Here is a 21,737-nt window from a genome sequence, read left to right on the forward strand (position 1 = left end):
TATCCCTCTACACATGTACTGCACTGGAATGATCCCTTTACACATGTACTGTACTGGAATTATCCAATTGGATATGTGCAGAAACGTGCTGTTTTTTAAAAAATTTGGCCATCAAAATTGTCTCAGTGATTTTTCTGATTGATTACAGTCACATGTGCATAAGAGAGAGGTGGTGTCTGATGTCTGCAGGTCAATGCGACTGAGAAATATGATCCTTGTAATTATTCGATGTGAATATCAGCAGTGGTAATGATTGTGAAATATTTTGTTAATTTCATCAGAGCAACATAATGAATGATTTCTGAACAACCATTTTTTATTTAATGTCTATTAAGAGTATCTTATCAACTTTATTTCACTTGGTGTCACGCCCTGGTCGAAGTATTTTGTGTTTATCTTCATGTATTGGGTCAGGCCAGGGTGTGGCATGGGGTTTTTGTATTGTGGTGTGTTTTGTCTTGGGGTTTTGGTGTTGGTATTGGGATTGTAGCTTAGTGGGGTATCTAGCAAAGCCTATGGCTGTCTGGAGTGGTTCTCAATCAGAGGCAGGTGTTTATCGTTGTCTCTGATTGGGAACCATATTTAGGCAGCCATATTTTTTGAGTTTGTCGTGGGTGATTGTCCTTAGTGTCTTTGTTCCTGTCGCTGTGTTAGTTGACAAGTATAGGCTGTTTCGGTTTTCGTTACGTTTATTGTTTTGTAGTGTTTGTGTTTATTCGTGTTTACGTTGTTTATTAAACATGGATCGCAATCTACACGCTGCGGTTTGGTCCGACTCTCCTTCACACCTAGAAAACCGTTACAGAATCACCCACCCTAAACGGACCAAGCAGCGTGTCAACAGGCAGGAGCAGCCCAAAGAGTAGATGCGCAATAAGGATTTCTGGACATGGGAGGAAATCCTTGACGGGAGAGGACCCTGGGCTAAACCAGGGGAGTGTAGCCGCCCAAAGGTGCAGCAGGAGAAGAGGCAACAGGAGCAGCCCAAAGAGGAGGATGAACTGGACGGTGAAGGACCTTGGGCTCAGCCTGGAGAATATTGCCGCCCCAAGGAAGAACTGGAGGCGGGGAAAGCGGCGAGGCGCTGATACGAGGAGGCAGCACGGCGACGCGGATGGAAGCCTGAGAGTCAGCCCCAAAAATGTATTGGGGGGAGGCTCACAGGGAGTATGGCTATGCCAGGTAGGAGACCTGCGCAAACTCCCTGTGCTTACCGGGGGGCTAGAGAGACCGGGCAGGCACCGTGTTATGCTGTGGTGCGCACGGTGTCTCCAGTGCAGGTGCATAGCCCGGTGCGGTATATTCCAGCTCCGCGTATCGGCCGGGCTAGATTGAGCGTTGAGCCAAATGCCATGAAGCCGGCTCTACGCATCTGGTCCCCAGTGCGTCTCCTTGGGCCGGCTTACATGGCACCAGCCTTGCGCTCGGTGTCTCCGGTTCGCCTGCATAGCCCAGTGCGGGCTATTCCACCTCGCCGCACTGGCAGGGCGACCGAGAGCATTCAACCAGGTAAGGTTGGACGGGTTCGGTGCTCAAGAGCTCCAGTGCGCCTGCACGGTCCGGTCTATCCAGTTCCACCTCCACACCCCAGCCCTCTGGTAGCACCAGGCTTCCTGTGCGTGTCCTTGTTTCAGTACCACCAGTGCCAGCACCACGCATCAGGCCTGCAGTTCGCCTCGCCTCTCCAGCGCTGCCGGAGCCTTTCTCCTCTCCTGCGCTGCTGGAGTCTCCCGCCTGTTCAGCGCAGCCAGAGCCTTCCTCCTCTACAGCGCTGCTGGAGTCTCCCGCCTGTTCAGCGCAGCTAGAGCCTTCTTTCTCTACAGCGCTGCTGGAGTCTCCTGTCTGTTCAGCGCAGCCAGAGCTGTCGGTCTGCATAGAGCAGCCAGAGCTGCCAGTCTACATGGAGCAGCCAGAGCTGTCAGTCTGCATGGAGCAGCCAGAGCTGCCAGCCTGCATGGAGCAGCCAGAGCTGCCAGCCTGCATGGAGCAGTCAGAGCTGTCAGTCTGCATGGATCAGTCAGAGCTGTCAGTCTGCATGAAGCAGCCAGAGCTGTCAGTCTGCATGAAGCAGCCAGAGCTGTCAGTCTGCAAGGAGCTGCCAGTCTGCAAGGAGCTGCCAGTTTGCAAGGAGCTGTCAGTCTGCAAGGAGCTGTCAGTCTGCAAGGAGCTGCCAGTCTGCACGGAGCCGCCAGAGCTGCCAGTCTACATGGAGCAGCCAGAGCTGTCAGTCTGCATGGAGCAGCCAGAGCTGCCAGCCTGCATGGAGCAGCCAGAGCTGCCAGCCTGCATGGAGCAGTCAGAGCTGTCAGTCTGCATGGATCAGTCAGAGCTGCCAGTCTACATGGAGCAGCCAGAGCTGTCAGTCTGCATGGAGCAGCCAGAGCTGCCAGCCTGCATGGAGCAGCCAGAGCTGCCAGCCTGCATGGAGCAGTCAGAGCTGTCAGTCTGCATGGATCAGTCAGAGCTGTCAGTCTGCATGAAGCAGCCAGAGCTGTCAGTCTGCATGAAGCAGCCAGAGCTGTCAGTCTGCAAGGAGCTGCCAGTCTGCAAGGAGCTGCCAGTTTGCAAGGAGCTGTCAGTCTGCAAGGAGCTGTCAGTCTGCAAGGAGCTGCCAGTCTGCACGGAGCCGCCAGAGCTGCTAGTCTGGAAGAAGCCGCCAGAGCTGTCAGCCTACATGGAGCAGCCAGAGCCGCCAGTCAGCGTGGAGCAGTCAGAGCCGCCAGTCAGCATGGAGCAGCCAGATCTTTCAGTCTGCCAGGATCCGCCAGTCAGCCAGACTCTTCCAGATCTGCCAGTCAGCCAGACTCTTCCAGATCTGCCAGTCAACCAGACTCTTCCAGATCTGCCAGTCAACCAGACTCTTCCAGATCTACCAGTCAACCAGACTCTTCCAGATCTGCCAGAACTGCCAGTCAGCCAGGATCTGCCAGTCGGCCAGGATCTGCCAGTCAGCCAGGATCTGTCAATCAGCCAGGATCTGCCAGTCAGCCAGGATCTGCTGAGACCACCAGCCAGCCAGGATCTGGTAGATCTATCTACCTGCCTGAGCTTCCTCTCACTCCTGAGCTTCCTCTCACTCCTGACCTTCCTCTCACTCCTGAGCTTCCTCTCACTCCTGACCTTCCTCTCACTCCCGAGCTTTCTCTCACTCCCGAGCTTCCCCTCAGTCCCGAGCTGCCTCAGTCCCGAGCTGTCCTTCAGTCCCGATCTGCTCCTCAGTCCAGTGGGGTTCTGGGTGTGGACTACTAGGCCATGGTCGGCGGCGAGGGTGGACTATCCAGGGACGCGAGGAAAGGGGACTAAGACATTGACTGAGTGGGGTCCACGTCCCGCGCCGGAGCCGCCACCATGGACAGACGCCCACCCGGACCCTCCCTATTGTTTTGAGGTGCGTTCGGGAGTCCGCACCTTAGGGGGGGGGTTCTGTCACTCCCTGGTCGAAGTATTTTGTGTTTATCTTCATGTATTGGGTCAGGCCAGGGTGTGGCATGGGGTTTTTGTATTGTGGTGTGTTTTGTATTGGGGTTTTGGTGTTGGTATTGGGATTGTAGCTTAGTGGGGTATCTAGCAAAGTCTATGGCTGTCTGGAGTGGTTCTCAATCAGAGGCAGGTGTTTATCGTTGTCTCTGATTGGGAACCATATTTAGGCAGCCATATTTTTTGAGTTTGTCGTGGGTGATTGTCCTTAGTGTCTTTGTTCCTGTCGCTGTGTTAGTTGACAAGTATAGGCTGTTTCGGTTTTCGTTACGTTTATTGTTTTGTAGTGTTTGTTTATACGTGTTTACGTTGTTTATTAAACATGGATCGCAATCTACACGCTGCGGTTTGGTCCGACTCCTTCACACCTAGAAAACCGTTACACTTGGTGATGTTTCATTATAGAGAACATAACATGACAATACATGACATCTAAGTAGCTAAATATGATTATGGACTAACAGTCTAACAGTTTGAAGGGCACAACTCATGTTATTCTATTCTTATTGATAAAGCGGTTGGAGCGAGCGGTCGCATCCGCATTTCGCTCCGCAGGTAGTATAACTTTTTCATTACATTTCATTACATTTCATTATAGTACAACGGTTTGATTTGTCTAATCTTAGCAATTTCTTCTTAGCTAGCTACATAGCCGTCTTTGTATCAAAGATAATTGCGTAATTATCGTATTTCGTCGTCCTAACGTAGTCTTCACTGCTCTGCCCAGCAGCTAGCCAGCTAGCAAACGTCCACCGATTAGCAGCACTGTAGAAACTATTACACTCAACTGAACGACTTGATTAGTGTAGTGTTAGCTAGCTACATAGCTGTCTTTGCTGTCTTCGTATCCAAGATAATTGTGTAGTCTTAGAGTGATTATCTTAATTTACCGAGGTTAGCTAGCCAGCTATTTGTCGTCCTTAACGTAGGAGACACTGCTAGCTAGCCAACAGCTAGCCAACGTCTACCGAATAGAACTCAACAACCCGGTCGCATTCCGCTTCGCTCCACAGGTAGTATCACATTTTCATTTAATTTCATTACAGTACAACGGTTTGATTTGTTTGATCGTAGCTAGCTACATAGCTAGCTACATAGCCGTCATTGTATCAAAGATAATTGTGTAGTCTAGAGCGATTTTCTAGGTTACCTAGCCAGCTATTGTCGTTCTTTTAACGCAACGTAACGTAATCAACACTGCTAGCTAGCCAGCTAGCCCCCGAATAGCAGCACTGTAGAAACTATTACACTCAACGGAACGACTTGATTAGTGTAGTGTCAACAACGCAGCCACTGCCAGCTAGCCTACTTCAGCAGTACTGTATCATTTTAATCATTTTAGTCAATAAGATTCTTGCTACGTAAGCTTAACTTTCTGAACATTCGAGACGTGTAGTCCACTTGTCATTCCAATCTCCTTTGCATTAGCGTAGCCTCTTCTGTAGCCTGTCAACTATGTGTCTGTCTATCCCTGTTCTCTCCTCTCTGCACAGACCATACAAACGCTCCACACCGCGTGTGGTGGCTTAATCACCCTAATCTGGTGGTCCCAGCGCGCACGACCCACGTGGAGTTCCAGGTCTCCGGTAGCCTCTGGAACTGCCGATCTGCGGCCAACAAGGCAGAGTTCATCTCAGCCTATGCCTCCCTCCAGTCCCTCGACTTCTTGGCACTGACGGAAACATGGATCACCACAGATAACACTGCCACTCCTACTGCTCTCTCTTCGTCCGCCCACGTGTTCTCGCACACCCCGAGAGCTTCTGGTCAGCGGAGTGGTGGCACCGGGATCCTCATCTCTCCCAAGTGGTCATTCTCTCTTTCTCCCCTTACCCATCTGTCTATCGCCTCCTTTGAATTCCATGCTGTCACAGTTACCAGCCCTTTCAAGCTTAACATCCTTATCATTTATCGCCCTCCAGGTTCCCTCGGAGAGTTCATCAATGAGCTTGATGCCTTGATAAGCTCCTTTCCTGAGGACGGCTCACCTCTCACAGTTCTGGGCGACTTTAACCCCCCCCACGTCTACCTTTGACTCATTCCTCTCTGCCTCCTTCTTTCCACTCCTCTCCTCTTTTGACCTCACCCTCTCACCTTCCCCCCCTACTCACAAGGCAGGCAATACGCTCGACCTCATCTTTACTAGATGCTGTTCTTCCACTAACCTCATTGCAACTCCCCTCCAAGTCTCCGACCACTACCTTGTATCCTTTTCCCTCTCGCTCTCATCCAACACTTCCCACACTGCCCCTACTCGGATGGTATCGCGCCGTCCCAACCTTCGTTCTCTCTCCCCCGCTACTCTCTCCTCTTCCATCCTATCATCTCTTCCCTCTGCTCAAACCTTTTATTTTTTTTTATTTTTTATTTTATTTATTTCACCTTTATTTAACCAGGTAGGCTAGTTGAGAACAAGTTCTCATTTGCAACTGCGACCTGGCCAAGATAAAGCATAGCAGTGTGAACAGACAACACAGAGTTACACATGGAGTAAACAATTAGCAAGTCAATAACACAGTAGAAAAAAATGGGCAGTCTATATACCTTCTCCAACCTATCTTCTGATTCTGCCTCCTCAACCCTCCTCTCCTCCCTTTCTGCATCCTTTGACTCTCTATGCCCCCTATCCTCCAGGCCGGCTCGGTCCTCCCCTCCCGCTCCGTGGCTCGACGACTCATTGCGAGCTCACAGAACAGGGCTCCGGGCAGCCGAGCGGAAATTGAGGAAAACTCGCCTCCCTGCGGACCTGGCATCCTTTCGCTCCCTCCTCTCTACATTTTCCTCTTCTGTCTCTGCTGCTAAAGCCACTTTCTACCACTCTAAATTCCAAGCTTCTGCCTCTAACCCTAGGAAGCTCTTTGCCACCTTCTCCTCCCTCCTGAATCCTCCTCCCCCCCCTCCTCCCTCTCTGCAGATGACTTCGTCAACCATTTTCAAAAGAAGGTCGACGACATCCGATCCTCGTTTGCTAAGTCAAATGACACCGCTGGTTCTGCTCACACTGCCCTACCCTGTGCTCTGACCTCTTTCTCCCCTCTCTCTCCAGATGAAATCTCGCGTCTTGTGACGGCCGGCCGCCCAACAACCTGCCCGCTTGACCCTATCCCCTCCTCTCTTCTCCAGACCATTTCCGGAGACCTTCTCCCTTACCTCACCTCGCTCATCAACTCATCCCTGACTGCTGGCTACGTCCCTTCCGTCTTCAAGAGAGCGAGAGTTGCACCCCTTCTGAAAAAACCTACACTCGATCCCTCCGATGTCAACAACTACAGACCACTTCTTTCTTTTCTCTCCAAAACTCTTGAACGTGCTGTCCTTGGCCAGCTCTCCCGCTATCTCTCTCAGAATGACCTTCTTGATCCAAATCAGTCAGGTTTCAAGACTAGTCATTCAACTGAGACTGCTCTTCTCTGTATCACGGAGGCACTCCGCACCGCTAAAGCTAACTCTCTCTCCTCTCCTCTGCTCTCATCCTTCTAGACCTATCGGCTGCCTTCGATACTGTGAACCATCAGATCCTCCTCTCCACCCTCTCCGAGTTGGGCATCTCCGGCGCGGCCCACGCTTGGATTGCGTCCTACCTGACAGGTCGCTCCTACCAGGTGGCGTGGCGAGAATCTGTCTCCTCACCACGCGCTCTCACCACTGGTGTCCCCCAGGGCTCTGTTCTAGGCCCTCTCCTATTCTCGCTATACACCAAGTCACTTGGCTCTGTCATAACCTCACATGGTCTCTCCTATCATTGCTATGCAGACGACACACAATTAATCTTCTCCTTTCCCCCTTCTGATGACCAGGTGGCGAATCGCATCTCTGCATGTCTGGCAGACATATCAGTGTGGATGACGGATCACCACCTCAAGCTGAACCTCGGCAAGACGGAGCTGCTCTTCCTCCCGGGGAAGGACTGCCCGTTCCATGATCTCGCCATCACGGTTGACAACTCCATTGTGTCCTCCTCCCAGAGCGCTAAGAACCTTGGCGTGATCCTGGACAACACCCTGTCGTTCTCAACTAACATCAAGGCGGTGGCCCGTTCCTGTAGGTTCATGCTCTACAACATCCGCAGAGTACGACCCTGCCTCACACAGGAAGCGGCGCAGGTCCTAATCCAGGCACTTGTCATCTCCCGTCTGGATTACTGCAACTCGCTGTTGGCTGGGCTCCCTGCCTGTGCCATTAAACCCGTACAACTCATCCAGAACGCCGCAGCCCGTCTGGTGTTCAACCTTCCCAAGTTCTCTCAGGTCACCCCGCTCCTCCGCTCTCTCCACTGGCTTCCAGTTGAAGCTCGCATCCGCTACAAGACCATGGTGCTTGCCTACGGAGCTGTGAGGGGAACGGCACCTCAGTACCTCCAGGCTCTGATCAGGCCCTACACCCAAACAAGGGCACTGCGTTCATCCACCTCTGGCCTGCTCGCCTCCCTACCACTGAGGAAGCACAGTTCCCGCTCAGCCCAGTCAAAACTGTTCGCTGCTCTGGCCCCCCAATGGTGGAACAAACTCCCTCACGACGCCAGGGCAGCGGAGTCAATCACCACCTTACGGAGACACCTGAAACCCCACCTCTTTAAGGAATACCTAGGATAGGATAAGTAATCCTTCTCACCCCCCCCCCCTTTTAAGATTTAGATGCACTATTGTAAAGTGACTGTTCCACTGGATGTCATAAGGTGAATGCACTAATTTGTAAGTCGCTCTGGATAAGAGCGTCTGCTAAATGACTTAAATGTAAATGTAAATTCTGGTTAAACAGTGAGAGACGGGTTGATAAAGGAGTGGGGACTTTTTGACAATTAGGAAATAATATGTCATGTTTTACTCGTACCTCAGCCAGCATTGTGAATGGTTAGGAAATAATATGTCATGTTTTACTGGTACCACAGCCAGCATTGTGAATGGTTAGGAAATAATATGTCATGATTTACTGGTACCTCAGCCAGCATTGTGAATGGTTAGGAAATAATGTCATGTTTTAATCAAACCTCAGCCGGCATTGTGAATGGTTAGGAAATAATATGTCATGTTTTGTGAATGGTGTCTGAGCTGGTGACATACTAGACAATGGCAGTAAATCTAATACGTAGGTGTTTTTAGTCATGCATGAAAGGTTCTGTGGTTATTAGTTACTGACCTTGGAATACATTTCTGGCCAATGTTGGAACGGTCTTAATCAAACCCAATGTCCACCTGGTACACTGACAGGGTCTGAATCAAACCTAATGTTCACTTGACACACTGACAGGGTCTGAATCAAACCCAATGTCCACCTGGTACACTGTCAGGGTCTGAATCAAACCCCATGTCCACCTGGCACACTGACAGGGTCTGAATCAAACCCAATGTTAGGGGGAGGGAAGATTGGTCAAGAGGGTGGTGATTATTGTTGTTCTACTGCCTGATTGTTATGCAACAACACTGTTTACAAAAGCTTTGTTAATGAACAAGAAGGCCTGCACACTGTTTACAAAAGCTTTGTTAAAGAACAAGGCCCACACACTGTTTACAAAAGCTTTGATAAAGAACAAGAAGGACCACACACTGTTAACAAAAGCTTTGATAAAGAACAAGAATGCCTGCACACTGTTTACAAAAGTTTTGTTAATGAACAAGGAGGACCACACAATGTTTACAAAAGCATTGTTAAAGAACAAGGCCCACACACTGTTTACAAAAGCAGTATAGACCTAGTCTGTTCATTATATACATCTACGTGATGTATTGTTACACCATGTAGGAGCAGTATAGACCTAGTCTGTTCATTATATACAGTGGGGAGAACAAGTATTTGAAACTGCCAATTTTGCAAGTTTTCCTACTTACAAATCATGTAGAGGTCTGTAATTTTTATCATAGGTACACTTCAACTGTGAGAGACGGAATCTAAAACAAAAATCCAGAAAATCACATTGTATATTTGTAAGTAATTAATTTGCATTTTATTGCATGACATAAGTATTTGATCACCTACCAACCAGTAAGAATTCCGGCTCTCACAGACCTGTGTCACGTTCTGACCTTTATTTTCATTTGTTTACAGACCTCTACATGCTTTGTAAGTAGGAAAACCTGCAAAATCGGCAGTGTATCAAATACTTGTTCTCCCCACTGTACATCTACATGATGTGTTCTTACACACAAAAAAATAAAGGGAAATGTACATTATTTTATTATGATACAATTGCTCAGAGAAAGTGATTTATTTTAACATGTAATTCTCAAAAGGTAGGGATCTGAATTATTGCTACCCATGTTTTCAATACTCCAGCACCTTCCCCTTGGGAGGTTAACGACACTCAAATGTTTTATGAGATTAGAGAACACATTGGGTTGGATCTTAGATCATTCCTCTTTACTTGATCTCTCCAGGTCCTTGATTTATTTAGTCTGCGCTTGTGGACTGCCCTGTTCAATTAAAACCACAGGTTTTCAATGGAGTTTAAGTCCGAAGACTGAGATGGCCATAAAAAATGTTGAATTTGTGCCAAATTAACAGTTTATTTCTGGATGTTGATGTGTCTTGCTGGAAGATCCACTTATGGCCAAGTTCCAGCCTCCTAGCAGAGAAGTAACACGGTTTTGGGCTAAAATATCCTGGTAGTGGGTAAAGTTTATTTATTTTATACATACATTTTTTGCTCATCTTGAGCAAGGGTATCAATAACTAGGTGCTTATTTTGATATATTTGATATATATATTTTGATATTTGACTGAATCAGAAATACAGATGGAGTAGATGTTTTAAATTCTCATAAAAAATCTGAACTAATCAAACAACACTTGTTGCTCTTTGTACGTGTTGATATAATATGCATATTTAATAAGGAGAAAAAAAGGTTTCCCTAAACTGCTTTATAATATAATTCAATGAAGAATAAAAAAAGTGTTCCCTCCTCAACTGCGTTTCCTCCCTCCAGACAGCAGATGGCGATATGTGTCTTTCAGGCGATGTTTCCAGTGTGACGTATAATCTGGACGGAACAACTGCAGCCATCTCGGTAGCTCGCTAGACAACAAACTCGGAACATTCAAGATCTTTAGACAATTTCGTGGTTTAATTGCCACTATGATTTAAACATACTTATGTGGAAACAACTAGATGCCCATTTAATTTAATATTTACGTTGTAAGTCAACTAGCTGGCTGGTTAAGTTAGCACTAGTCTGGTAGCTAATGCTAACTAGCTATTATCCCCGAACATGAGTTCACTAAGCTACTCTCCTCCTTTTCTCTGCTGGACGGAGAAAGAAGCTCTGGTGAAAGAGGAGGAGGAGGAAGAGGAGGCTGTTAAAATAGAAAAACAAGTAGAGGGTGAGGCTGTTACCGTGAAAGAAGAGGAGGAAGACGCGTTCAGAGTGAAAGAGGAGGAGGATGTTACTGTGAAAGAAGAGGAGGATGCAGTGAAAGAAGATGAAGACGTTTTTGGAATGAAGGATGAGGAGGGGGAGATTACTGTCACATTAGAGGAGGACGAAGAAGAGAAGACTGGAGATCTGATTAACACCAGTAAATACAGTGAGTACTATCTTATAAAACAGGGACATTGATCTGATTAACACCAGTAAATACATTGAGCACTATCTTAAAAAACAGGGACTCTAAACTCTGCAATTGTTAAGCTAATGTGTGATTTTTAAAAGGGCACTACACTTGAATATGTTTTTGTACTGTCGGAATTGTTCATGACGTCCTCCAGTGATAAATAAAAAAATAAAAAAGTGATATATAAATACAGTAAAGTATAAACACACTAAAGGGAAACAAATAAATGTTTTGAGCAAAATATAGTTATTTTTTAGACAACTGCAACCTAGAAGGAGTGAGTGTTGTCATACTAAGGCATTCAATGAGTTGGCTTTGATAGGAAGTCGCGATGTCATCCAATAGGAAACTGATCTTCATGTGAAATTCATTATTCCTTTTTAAATCCTTCCTGTTCTGTCAAGTTGGTTGTTAATCATTGCTAAAAATCCACTTTCAAGACGATTTAAGTCCAAACTGTAACTAGTCCACTCAGGAACATTCAATGTCATCTTGGTAAGCTTCTCCAGTGAAGATTTGGCCTTGTGGTTTAGGTTATTGTCCTGTTAGGACAGTTTTTTGTATTCAGATCTCTGAAATGCTCTCTAACTACGGAACATTTAGTGTCTCCTTATATTATTTTGGGAAAACCGTTTTCATGGGCACAAAAATCCTAAATAATTTCAGAGTTTGCTAAATCCAATGGTTCTAACCTAGTCACCTTAACTTTATTGACAACACCCAAATGGACACTGTCATTAATGCGGGTTCTTCAATAATTACACATTCTTAATACTGTAGCTGTTTAGTTACAGTCACATGTTCAACTATCATCAGCTGATCCAGGAAATCATTTTCTGAATGACAGTTACATGACAAACATCATGACATGCAACAACAACCAAAGTGCTTCTTCATTCATTACTCTGGTAAAGACAGTTATGCCGTGCTCCACGTTGGACCCAACATCCCTAACAAATTGATGTTTGTAATGTGTTATTGTCTGCTTGATTTACTGTAGGGCCCCGTAAGTCTGTTTGGACACAGAGATACTTAGCTCATAATGTGTAGAGAATTGTCCCTTGATGGATAGGCTATTTATAGTCTTAGGTCTATGTTATTGTTGGATGGAGTTATGGGTCCTACAGTAGGTCTATGTTATTGTTAGGTGCAGTAATGTGCCAATTTGTTAAACACTTAGTGTACAAACCCTTATTTTCAGGCTGATCGCAAAGCTAGCCAGAGAGAATTTTACTGGTTGAAGTATTTTTTTGAACTATAAAGCAGTTGATTTGAGACAATAACACAAACATTTTAAGCAGGTGATTCAAGCAAGCCTTACAATTACAGTGGGGCAAAAAAAGTATTTAGTCAGCCACCAATTGTGCAAGTTCTCCCACTTAAAAAGATGAGAGGCCTGTAATTTTCATCATAGGTACACTTCAACTATGACAGACAAAATGGAAAGAAAAATCCAGAAAATCACATTGTAGGTTTTTTAATGAATTTATTTGCAAATTATGGTGGAAAATAAGTATTTGGTCAATAACAAAAGTTTATCTCAATACTTTGTTATTTACCCTTTGCTGGCAATGACAGAGGTCAAACGTTTTCAGTAAGTCTTCGCAAGGTTTTCACACACTGTTGCTGGTATTTTGACCCATTCCTCCATGCAGATCTCCTCTAGAGCAGTGATGTTTTGGGGCTGTTGCTGGGCAACACGGACTTTCAACTCCCTCCAAAGATTTTCTATGGGGTTGAGATCTGGAGACTGGCTTGGCCACTCCAGGACCTTGAAATGCTTCTTACGAAGCCACTCCTTCGTTGCCCGGGCGGTTTGTTTGGGATCATTGTCATGCTGAAAGACCCAGCCACGTTTCATCTTCAATGCCCTTGCTGATGGAAGGAGGTTTTCACTCAAAATCTCACGATACATGGCCCCATTCATTCTTTCCTTTACACGGATCAGTCGTCCTGGTCCCTTTGCAGAAAAACAGCCCCAAAGCATGATGTTTCCACCCCCATGCTTCACAGTAGGTATGGTGTTCTTTGGATGCAACTCAGCATTCTTTGTCCTCCAAACACGACGAGCTGAGTTTTCACTAAAAAGTTATATTTTGGTTTCATCTGACCATATGACATTCTCCCAATCTTCTTCTGGATCATCCAAATGCTCTCTAGCAAACTTCAGACGGGCCTGGACATGTACTGGCTTAAGCAGGGGGGCACGTCTGGCACTGCAGGATTTGAGTCCCTGGCGGCGTAGTGTGTTACTTTGGTTCCAGCTCTCTGCAGGTCATTCACTAGGTCCCCCCGTGTGGTTCTGGGATTTTTGCTCACCGTTCTTGTGATCATTTTGACCCCACGGGGTGAGATCTTGCGTGGAGCCCCAGATTGAGGGAGATTATCAGTGGTCTTGTATGTCTTCCATTTCCTAATAATTGCTCCCACAATTGATTTCTTCAAACCAAGCTGCTTACCTATTGCAGATTCAGTCTTCCCTGCCTGGTGCAGGTCTACAATTTTGTTTCTGGTGTCCTTTGACAGCTCTTTGGTCTTGGCCATAGTGGTGTTTGGAGTGTGACTGTTTGAGGTTGTGGACAGGTGTCTTTTATACTGATAACAAGTTCAAACAGGTGCCATTAATACAGGTAACGAGTGGAGGACAGAGGAGCCTCTTAAAGAAGAAGTTACAGGTCTGTGAGAGCCAGAAATCTTGCTTGTTTGTAGGTGACCAAATACTTATTTTCCACCATAATCTGCAAATAAATTCATAAAAAATCCTACAATGTGATTTTCTGGATTTTTTTTCTCATTTTGTCTGTCATTGTTGAAGTGTACCTATGATGAAAATTACAGGCCTCTCTCATCTTTTTAAGTGGGAGAACTTGCACAATTACAATTGGTGGCTGACTAAATACTTTTTTGCCCCACTGTATAATCCAATAGTAGTGTGAAATACACTCATAATCAACCTGTAAATGGAGGCTATATTTGCTGTCAGCCTATGAGAACTCCCCTGAGTTTTCCCCCATGGTGATGAATTAGTGAATAGACACAGAGCTTAATGGAGGTTTCCTTGAGTAGCACTCCTGATCTTGCACTGTAGTGTTCAGAATACATTGTGAAAATCTAAAATCTTCGCTCACCATTTTGGTTCCAGGCAGATATACTACATCCATAACTAGCGGTTTCCTCATTAGCATGGAGGAGTTTCTGCAACCAAATTGGTGTGTGCATTGCCCTCGTGCCGCAATTTGAGCAAACACAGTAAGGGGCCTATTGGAGACCAAAAGTCGTCTGGCACACTGCTTAGGATTTCAACAACTTGAAAAATGTATTTCTAGCCTGCAATCATCGATGTTACTACTAATGTGAAACAAGACTAAATCTGACTATTGTTGCTGTCTTGACTGTCTTAATTATCAAATTTAACAGATGTCAATTGATGTACAACTTCATGGGTACGCTCTGAGCATCACCTTTTACCTCAAATAAACAGTGGATTTCTGCTGTTGTGGGCCTTTAATCATCTGTCTGACTTTGTCGTTCACACAGTAGAGAGACATGACTATCGTGGATCCTCTGGGGAGCCTCAGCAACATCATGATGCTGACGAGGCAGAGAAAAGTCTCTCCAGATCAGAACTCCTCAAGAAACACCAGCAGAGACCCATAGGAACGAAGTCTCACTGCTGCTCTGACTGTGGGAAAAGATTAAACTCTTCATCAAACCTTAAAATACATCAAAGAATTCACACAGGAGAGAAACCTTATAGCTGTGATCAATGTGGGAAGAGTTTTACTACATCTAGCAATCTAACTATACACCAGAGAATACACACAGGAGAGAAACCTTATGGCTGTGATCAATGTGGGAAGAGTTTTACTACATCTAGCTATCTAACTATACACCAGAGTACACACACAGGAGAGAAAGCTTACGCCTGTGATCAATGTGGGAAGAGATTTATTCTGCTAGAAACCCTGAAATCACACCAGAGAATACATTCTGGAGAGAAACCTTTTGGCTGTTATCAATGTGGGACGAGTTTTTCTCACTTAAGCAGCCTGATAGGACACCAGCGGGGACACACAGGAGAAAAACCTTATAGCTGTGATCAATGTGGGAAAAGTTTTACTACATCTAGCAATCTAACTATACACCAGAGAACACACACAGGAGAGAAACCTTATGGCTGTGATCAATGTGGGAAAAGTTTTACTACATCTAGCAAACTAACTATACACCAGAGAACACACACAGGAGAGAAACCTTATAGCTGTGATCAATGTGGGAAGAGTTTTGGTCAATCTGGCCAACTGACTGTACACCAGAGAACACACACAGGACAGAAACCTTATAGCTGTGATCAATGTGGGAAGAGTTTTGGTCAATCTGGCCAACTGACTGTACACCAGAGAACACACACAGGACAGAAACCTTATAGCTGTGATCAATGTGGGAAGAGATACTCTAGTAAAAGATCTGTGATCAAACATCAGAAAATACATGAAGGAGTTGTTTCATGATATCAATGAAATAATGTCACAACGTAGATTATTTTAACAGTAGTATTTTAATGAATGTCAACGTAGAACCCTAAATGTTTGCCCCCTGTTCAATTGATTTTAGCCTCATGGAAACAATCCAGGCTCTGAATTGAAAGAGTTACTATTTATGTGATTGAACAAAAAGTGACTAACAAAAAAGAGTTTGTTACACTTACCACGTTGGTGACCCACTGGAATTTAAATGCAACACTTCAAAATGTAGCTTGCAGTTTACCACGTTGGTGACCGACTGAAATCACAATGTAGCTAGCAGTTTACCATGTTGGTGACCCACTGGAATCACAATGTAGCTAGCAGTTTACCACATTGGTGACCTACTGGAATCACAATGAAACACTCCCAAATGTTTAGGTTTTCAATATATCACAAACTGTTTCTGCATATTGGTTATTGATTTGGACACGTTAAAACTGTGTTTTGACATTGTGCTGTTCCAAATTTAGCAAAATGTAATTGAAAAGACGTTGAAAATAAGACTATGCACGACGTCCAATATATGTTCGGTTGTAGTTGAAAGTGAAAGTTGAAAAGATTACTTTTTGGGTAGATTTTTCAATGACTTGAAAACAACTTAATTTCAACATACTTGCAGTGTAATAAATTGGTCTATAATCAATTTTATGAACAATCCTACATCACTCCAGTATTTCTTTACAACATTCAAATGCTAATTGTCTTTATTCCACTACTGAAGAAGCATGTCTCAAATCACCTCATTTCAAACATTCAGCCTGACAAAAGATACATGTTTAATTATTCCATGTCTCACCATTAAGTTCATTATTGCCACTACATATTAACAAAGGGGTTTACATTTGGTTTTGATTTTCATATTTACAATTTATGTATCATATAGTAATCATAATTATTTATGCAACCAGCTGACAATTTTTGGGTACAATTATATTGACATTGTGAAATATTGACATTATATTGACTTTGTGCTTTTAAAATATCAGGGTTCCTTCTCAGATGTGCCAACCCAAATGTACTAGAGCATGACATTGGGGACTGGGGCCCGATCCAACAACATGCCTATCTAGTGAATCCTGAAAAGGGAGAGAAGCTCTGCAGTGAGGTGGAAGGTTACTACGGATATTGCAGGAGTTTCCTCTTGAAATCAGACATGTCCGTGGTAAGGACAACTTGGTTGCTGATTGTCTCAAGGGCGGGCAGTCAAAAAGATTTGTGTTGGGATTCCCGGGTGGCTTAGTGGTTAAGCGACCGGTAAGTCCGTGGGGCGACGCACAATTGGCCCAGCGTTGTCCGGGTTAGGGAGGGCTTGGTCGGTAGGGATATCCTTGACTCATCGCGCACCAGCGACTCCAGTTGCGGGTCGGGCGCAGTGCGCGCTAACCAAGGTTGCCAGGTGCACAGTGTTTCCTCCGACACATTTGTGCGGCTGGCTTCAGGGTTGGATGCACGCTGTGTTAAGAAGCAGTTCGGCTTGGTTGGGTTGTGTATCGGAGGACGCATGACTTTCAACCTTCGTCGCTCCCGAGCCCTTACGGGAGTTGTAGCGATGAGACAAGATAGTAGCTACTAAACAATTGGATACCACGAAATTGGGGGGGGAAAGGGGTAAAATTAATTTAAAAAATTGTGTTTTGCGTTTAGGCAGTGAGTTGCAATGGATCACAGTTTATTTTGACTGCACGTTTTTCCTGTATTATTGGAGATTAGTTTTGTTTGGGCTCGTTCCAAGGGGAGGACAGTTCTAGAAGCTAGTGAGTTTTAGGATTCTATAGAAAGAAAAAGGAGAAAAAATGTATACGATTGTATATTATTATTTCAAAATGTTTTTATTTCTTCTTGTTTTTAATTGTTGACAGCCAGTAGACACAATGTTTATATTGGTGAAGGTGAATCATTGAAGTTGATTATAATGTGAAATGTATGTGGTTTTCTGTTGGTGGTGAGCAAACTTGTCCAACAAAAATATAGGATATATTTGTTGTCTTAAAGGGGAAGGTTTTACAGGCTTTGGTTTTTCCATTTATGTTTTGAGGTTGGACTTTAGCACGTATATGGCTCGTTAGCACGTATATGGCTCGTTAGCACGTATATGGCTCGTTAGCACGTATATGGCTCGTTAGCACGTATATGGCTCATTAGCACATGTAGCTCGTTAGCACGTAGGATGCAATGATTGGTGTCACCTTGTTAGTCAGTATGTGTTACACCTGTGCTGGGTTGTCCGTCTCGTTAGTGGGAAGGTGTTTCACCTGAGCTGGTCCAGGTTCTATTTAAGAGTGTCTGGCCAGTGCTCCAGTTGTCTTGATAGATGTGGAGAGTCAACACCTTTAGTTGCTCCACCGTTTTTGTCAAAGATGTTTTCTTTTCAGGTTGAAGTTTTTTTACTGAAGAGAGCCTTATTTTGAAGAAGAAAACAAAAAAATGAATCCAAACAAGCAAACCAGGTCGGTTCCGGGGACTGGTATAGCAAATACCGTAAGATTTTCATGGACTGAAAAGGAGATGGTGCCTTGGGGCAGGGAAACTTTTGGAAGGACCATATTGATGGGATGCCTCAAGATAGAGGTGAAGGAAGTGCTCTGCCTCCAAGGCAACCCAAATGAAAAAGGTTTTGATGTGACATTTTACAAGGAAGAGAAACATGATGACGTATTGAAGATGGCAAAGGAAGCGGGAAAAAAAGGACCCCTGTGCCATTATGCGGTGACCAGCCTGGCAAAGAACAACTTCAGGGTGGTCACCGTAAACATGTACAATCCGCATGTGAAGGATGAAGAAGTGAGGGCCTTTCTGGGGAGATACATGGACAATGTCTCCTCAGCGAGGTACCTCAGGGACTCCCTGGGTTTCTGGGACGGGAGAAGAGGTTTCCAGGCGTTACTCAGGGAGTCCCCGAAGAGTGAGGATGGCTACCTCCATCCTCCGGCGATGTTCTCCCTGGGGGCTGACAGGGGAACACTCTACTATGCACGTCAGCCCCCGTTCTGCAGGCGTTGTATGGCCTATGGCCATATCCTGGCCACGTGCAGCGCCAAGAGGTGTCGGTTTTGTGGGTCGGAAGAGCACGAGGCCAGGGAGTGTGACGAGCCCAAGGCTTGCCACGGGTGTGGCTCAAGAGCACACCTGTGGCGTGATTTCCCGTCTCGTCACAGGTCATACGCGTCTGCAGCTGGGGGAGGAGCGGGGGATGGGGGGAGGAAAGAGAGGACGCATGCGGATTGTACGGATGGCACAGGGGAAAGGACGGAGAAGGACGAAGAAGGAAGAGGCGAAAAGAAAGAGGAGTGAAGATGGAGAGAAGAAAAAGAAGGCGGAAGAACAGGAAGGAGCGGAGAAGAGGGAGAGTGGGACAGTGGTGCGAGAAGGAGTGGAAGAGGGAGTGGTGACAGTGACGGGGACGGAGGGAGGTGTGGAGATGGGAGGGGAGGGGGTGGGAGGGGGGAAAGGAGTGGGGGGACAGCCTGCCAGGCTTCCTCGAGGTTGAAATTAGGGATTTGGTGGAGGATTTAGCGGGGATGGGACGTTGTGTCTCCCCGCTACCTCCTTCACCAAAGAAGAAAGGGATGAAGAGGGGGAGCTTGGCAGGTTGTGAGAGGGAGGGGGTGTGGAGGGGGGCTAAGAGAGTGGCGGGGGGAGTATTTGTCCTCCCGGTTTGCCTCAGCCCCTTGCATTTTAGTGGATGACTCCAGTGAGGGGTCGGTGGGCTGTTTGCTAGAGGGATCCCAACTCCTGTTTGAGGAGATGGGGTCCCCTACATGCAGCCCCGAGGCAAACAGGGAGGGGGGTGGTGGGTGGGGAGGGAGGACCCAACACACTGCCTGGGTCATGGGTTGGGATGGAGGACGGGGGGCGTCAGGAGATGAGAGGACGTCCCCGCCGGTGGAGATGGACCAGGGGAGCATCGGGTGAGTCTCCTGTTTTTTTTGGTTTTTGGGGGTTTTATTTGTTGTTAATAATTAAATGAATAGTTCGGTTTCTTTTTTAGTCTAAATGTTAGGGGTTAAGGAATAATGTTAAAAGGAGGGCGGTTTTTTGTTATTTAGAGGGTGTGGGGTTTGATTTCTGTTTTTTACAGGAGGTTCACCTGAGGGATGGTGGGGATGTGTGTAGATTTAAGAGGGAGTGGGATAAGGGGAATCTTTTTGGGGCATAGGAGGGGTGCACTCAACAGGAGTAGGGATTTTGTGTGGGCATAGAGAGGTTAAAATAGAGAACACTTTTGTAATAATGCAGGGTAGAGTTTTGGGGATAGATGTTAAGTTTAGAGAAGCTAGATATAGGTTAATTGGGGTGTATGGGCCACAGGTGGCGGCAGACAGGAGGGAGATGGTGGACTGTCTGGCGCCCCTGTGTGTTACAAACAGGCACTTGGTGATAGGAGGAGACTTTAATATAGATTTAGGGGTAGGCGGTGATAGCAGTGCAGGTGCCATCTCTGGGCTAATGGCTTGCCATGGTCTGGTTGATGGTGGCCTGCACACTACTCCGGCAATGGTCGGTCCTACATGGCGCAACTCCAGGGGGGTTGCGCGGAGGCTCGACTACATTTTTGTATCCAGGTCTTTGGGTCAGTTGTCTGGGCGGCTGTTGCCTGTTTTCTTCACGGATCACGACGGGGTGTTCCTGCAGGTGGGGTTGCCAGTCTGCCTCTTCGGTAGGGGGTACTGGAAGTTAGATCGGGATATACTGGAGGAGCAAGCTTTCGTTGAGGCATTTTTTTGTTTCTTTCGGAGGCTTGACGGCCTCCGGTCCATGTGCGAGGGGGTGTTAGAGTGGTGGGATTTAGTTAAGGGGAGGATAAGGGCTTTTATAATAGGATATTGTAGAAGGAAAAAAAGGGAGGAAAGGAGGGAGGTGGATCGTATCCAAAGGTTAATTGAACTCGAGTACGAGGCAGGCAACCTCGGCGGGTCGATTGACTGGGAGAGATTCGCAGCCCTAAAGGCGCAGCTCAGGGAGCTGCAGGAGCAGAAGGCTCGAGCTTTCCTGGAGCGTGCGCATAGTGGCTTTCTAGAACATAATGAGACTTGTTCCGCTATGTTCTTTAAGTCGGTTAGGGCCAGGCAGAGTAGGAAGGTAATGCATGGAGTTAGGGAAGAAAATGGTAGTATAGTAAGTAAACCAGAGGAAATGGTCAGGGTGACAACTGATCATTTCCAAGGTTTATTTAAGGAAAGGGAAATAGATGTAGAGCAGGGAAACGTGTTTTTAGAACACTTGTCCCGGCGGTTGCCAGAGGACATTAGAGACGTGATGGAGGCCCAGATCTCACTAGAAGAGGTTGAGAGCGCTCTTAGGAGGATGGGAAAAGGGAAGGTGCCTGGGATGGATGGGCTGCCGGCTGAGTTTTACCTCAAGTTTTGGGCATACTTGGACCAGTGGTTCTCGAAGTCTTGAAGGCCATCCTTGAGACGGGGGTCCCGGGGGGATCAATGGCTGTTGGTGTGCTGTCACTTCTTTATTATAAGGGGGAAGCAACTGACCTTGGCAACTGGCGGCCATTGACCATGCTGTGCGTAGATTACAAGATTCTTGCAAAGGTTTTAGCAGACCGGTTGCGCACAGCCCTTCCCTACGTCGTCCACGAGGATCAGACGTGCGGGGTAGAGGGCCGCTCTATAAGATGGAACCTACAGTTGATCAGGGATTTCATCGCTTGGGTTGAAGATAGAGGGCTGCCTTTAATGGTAGCAGCGCTAGATCAGGCGAAAGCTTTTGATCGCGTGAATAGATCTTTTCTATTCAGGGTGTTAGGTAGATTAGGATTTGGGGAGAAGTTTATAGGATGGATCCGTACTTTATATGTCGGAGCGGGGTGTCGAGTTAGTGTAAATAGTCACTTAGGTGACGTTTTTGACCTCTCGTCTGGGGTCAGGCAGGGATGCCCACTCTCGCCTCTCCTCTTCGTTCTGTACATGGAGCCCCTGGGGGCTGCCATTAGGGCAGACACAGGGGTGGAAGGCTTGTTGATCCCTGGAAGTGGTGGGCTGCGTGTTAAGATGACGCAGTACGCCGACGACACTTCCTTGCTGTTGTGCAAGGACTCGTGCCTGACAAGGTCCCTTGCCATCTTTGGGGATTTCACCCGAGCGTCGGGAGCAGTTCTGAACCATGCAAAGTCTTCCGTCAAGTTTTTCGGAAGATGGCGCGGTAGAACGGATTTGCCTGGGGGGTTATCTCTCTGTG

General features: G+C 46.4%; 4 protein-coding genes across 4 annotated transcripts in view; 3 read left to right on the forward strand and 1 right to left on the reverse strand.

Moving 5' to 3' along the window:
* Positions 1–18,957, forward strand: part of LOC118365743 (zinc finger protein ZFP2-like) — a 426,011-nt gene extending 407,054 nt beyond the window's left edge. Inside the window, exon 3 of the mRNA XM_052490196.1 lies at positions 18,897–18,957. The gene's annotated coding sequence lies outside the window, so the exon portion shown is untranslated. The remainder of the gene's footprint in view (positions 1–18,896) is intronic.
* The window catches only part of LOC127914402 (uncharacterized), a 267,695-nt gene that overhangs the window by 239,609 nt on the left and 6,349 nt on the right, over positions 1–21,737 (forward strand). The gene's annotated exons all lie outside the window — the stretch shown is intronic.
* Positions 1–21,737, reverse strand: part of LOC118365099 (zinc finger protein ZFP2-like) — a 323,918-nt gene that overhangs the window by 76,415 nt on the left and 225,766 nt on the right. The window lies entirely within an intron of this gene.
* LOC118365738 (zinc finger protein 664-like) lies at positions 10,374–16,191 on the forward strand. Its single transcript, XM_052490237.1, has 2 exons — positions 10,374–10,995; positions 14,560–16,191. The coding sequence occupies exons 1-2, from the start codon at positions 10,680–10,682 to the stop codon at positions 15,531–15,533; spliced, it is 1,290 nt and encodes a 429-aa protein (XP_052346197.1). The 5' UTR covers positions 10,374–10,679; the 3' UTR covers positions 15,534–16,191.

Source organism: Oncorhynchus keta, chromosome 32, assembly GCF_023373465.1.
Source record: "Oncorhynchus keta strain PuntledgeMale-10-30-2019 chromosome 32, Oket_V2, whole genome shotgun sequence".
Taxonomy (NCBI): Eukaryota; Metazoa; Chordata; class Actinopteri; order Salmoniformes; family Salmonidae; genus Oncorhynchus; species Oncorhynchus keta.

Coding starts and splice junctions, on each gene's coding strand:
- LOC118365738 (XM_052490237.1), top strand. CDS start 10,680: ATGAGTTCACTAAGCTACTCTCCTCCTTTTCTCTGCTGGACGGAGAAA. Junction 10,996..14,559: donor GATTAACACCAGTAAATACA/GTGAGTACTATC, acceptor TCGTTCACACAG/TAGAGAGACATGACTATCGT.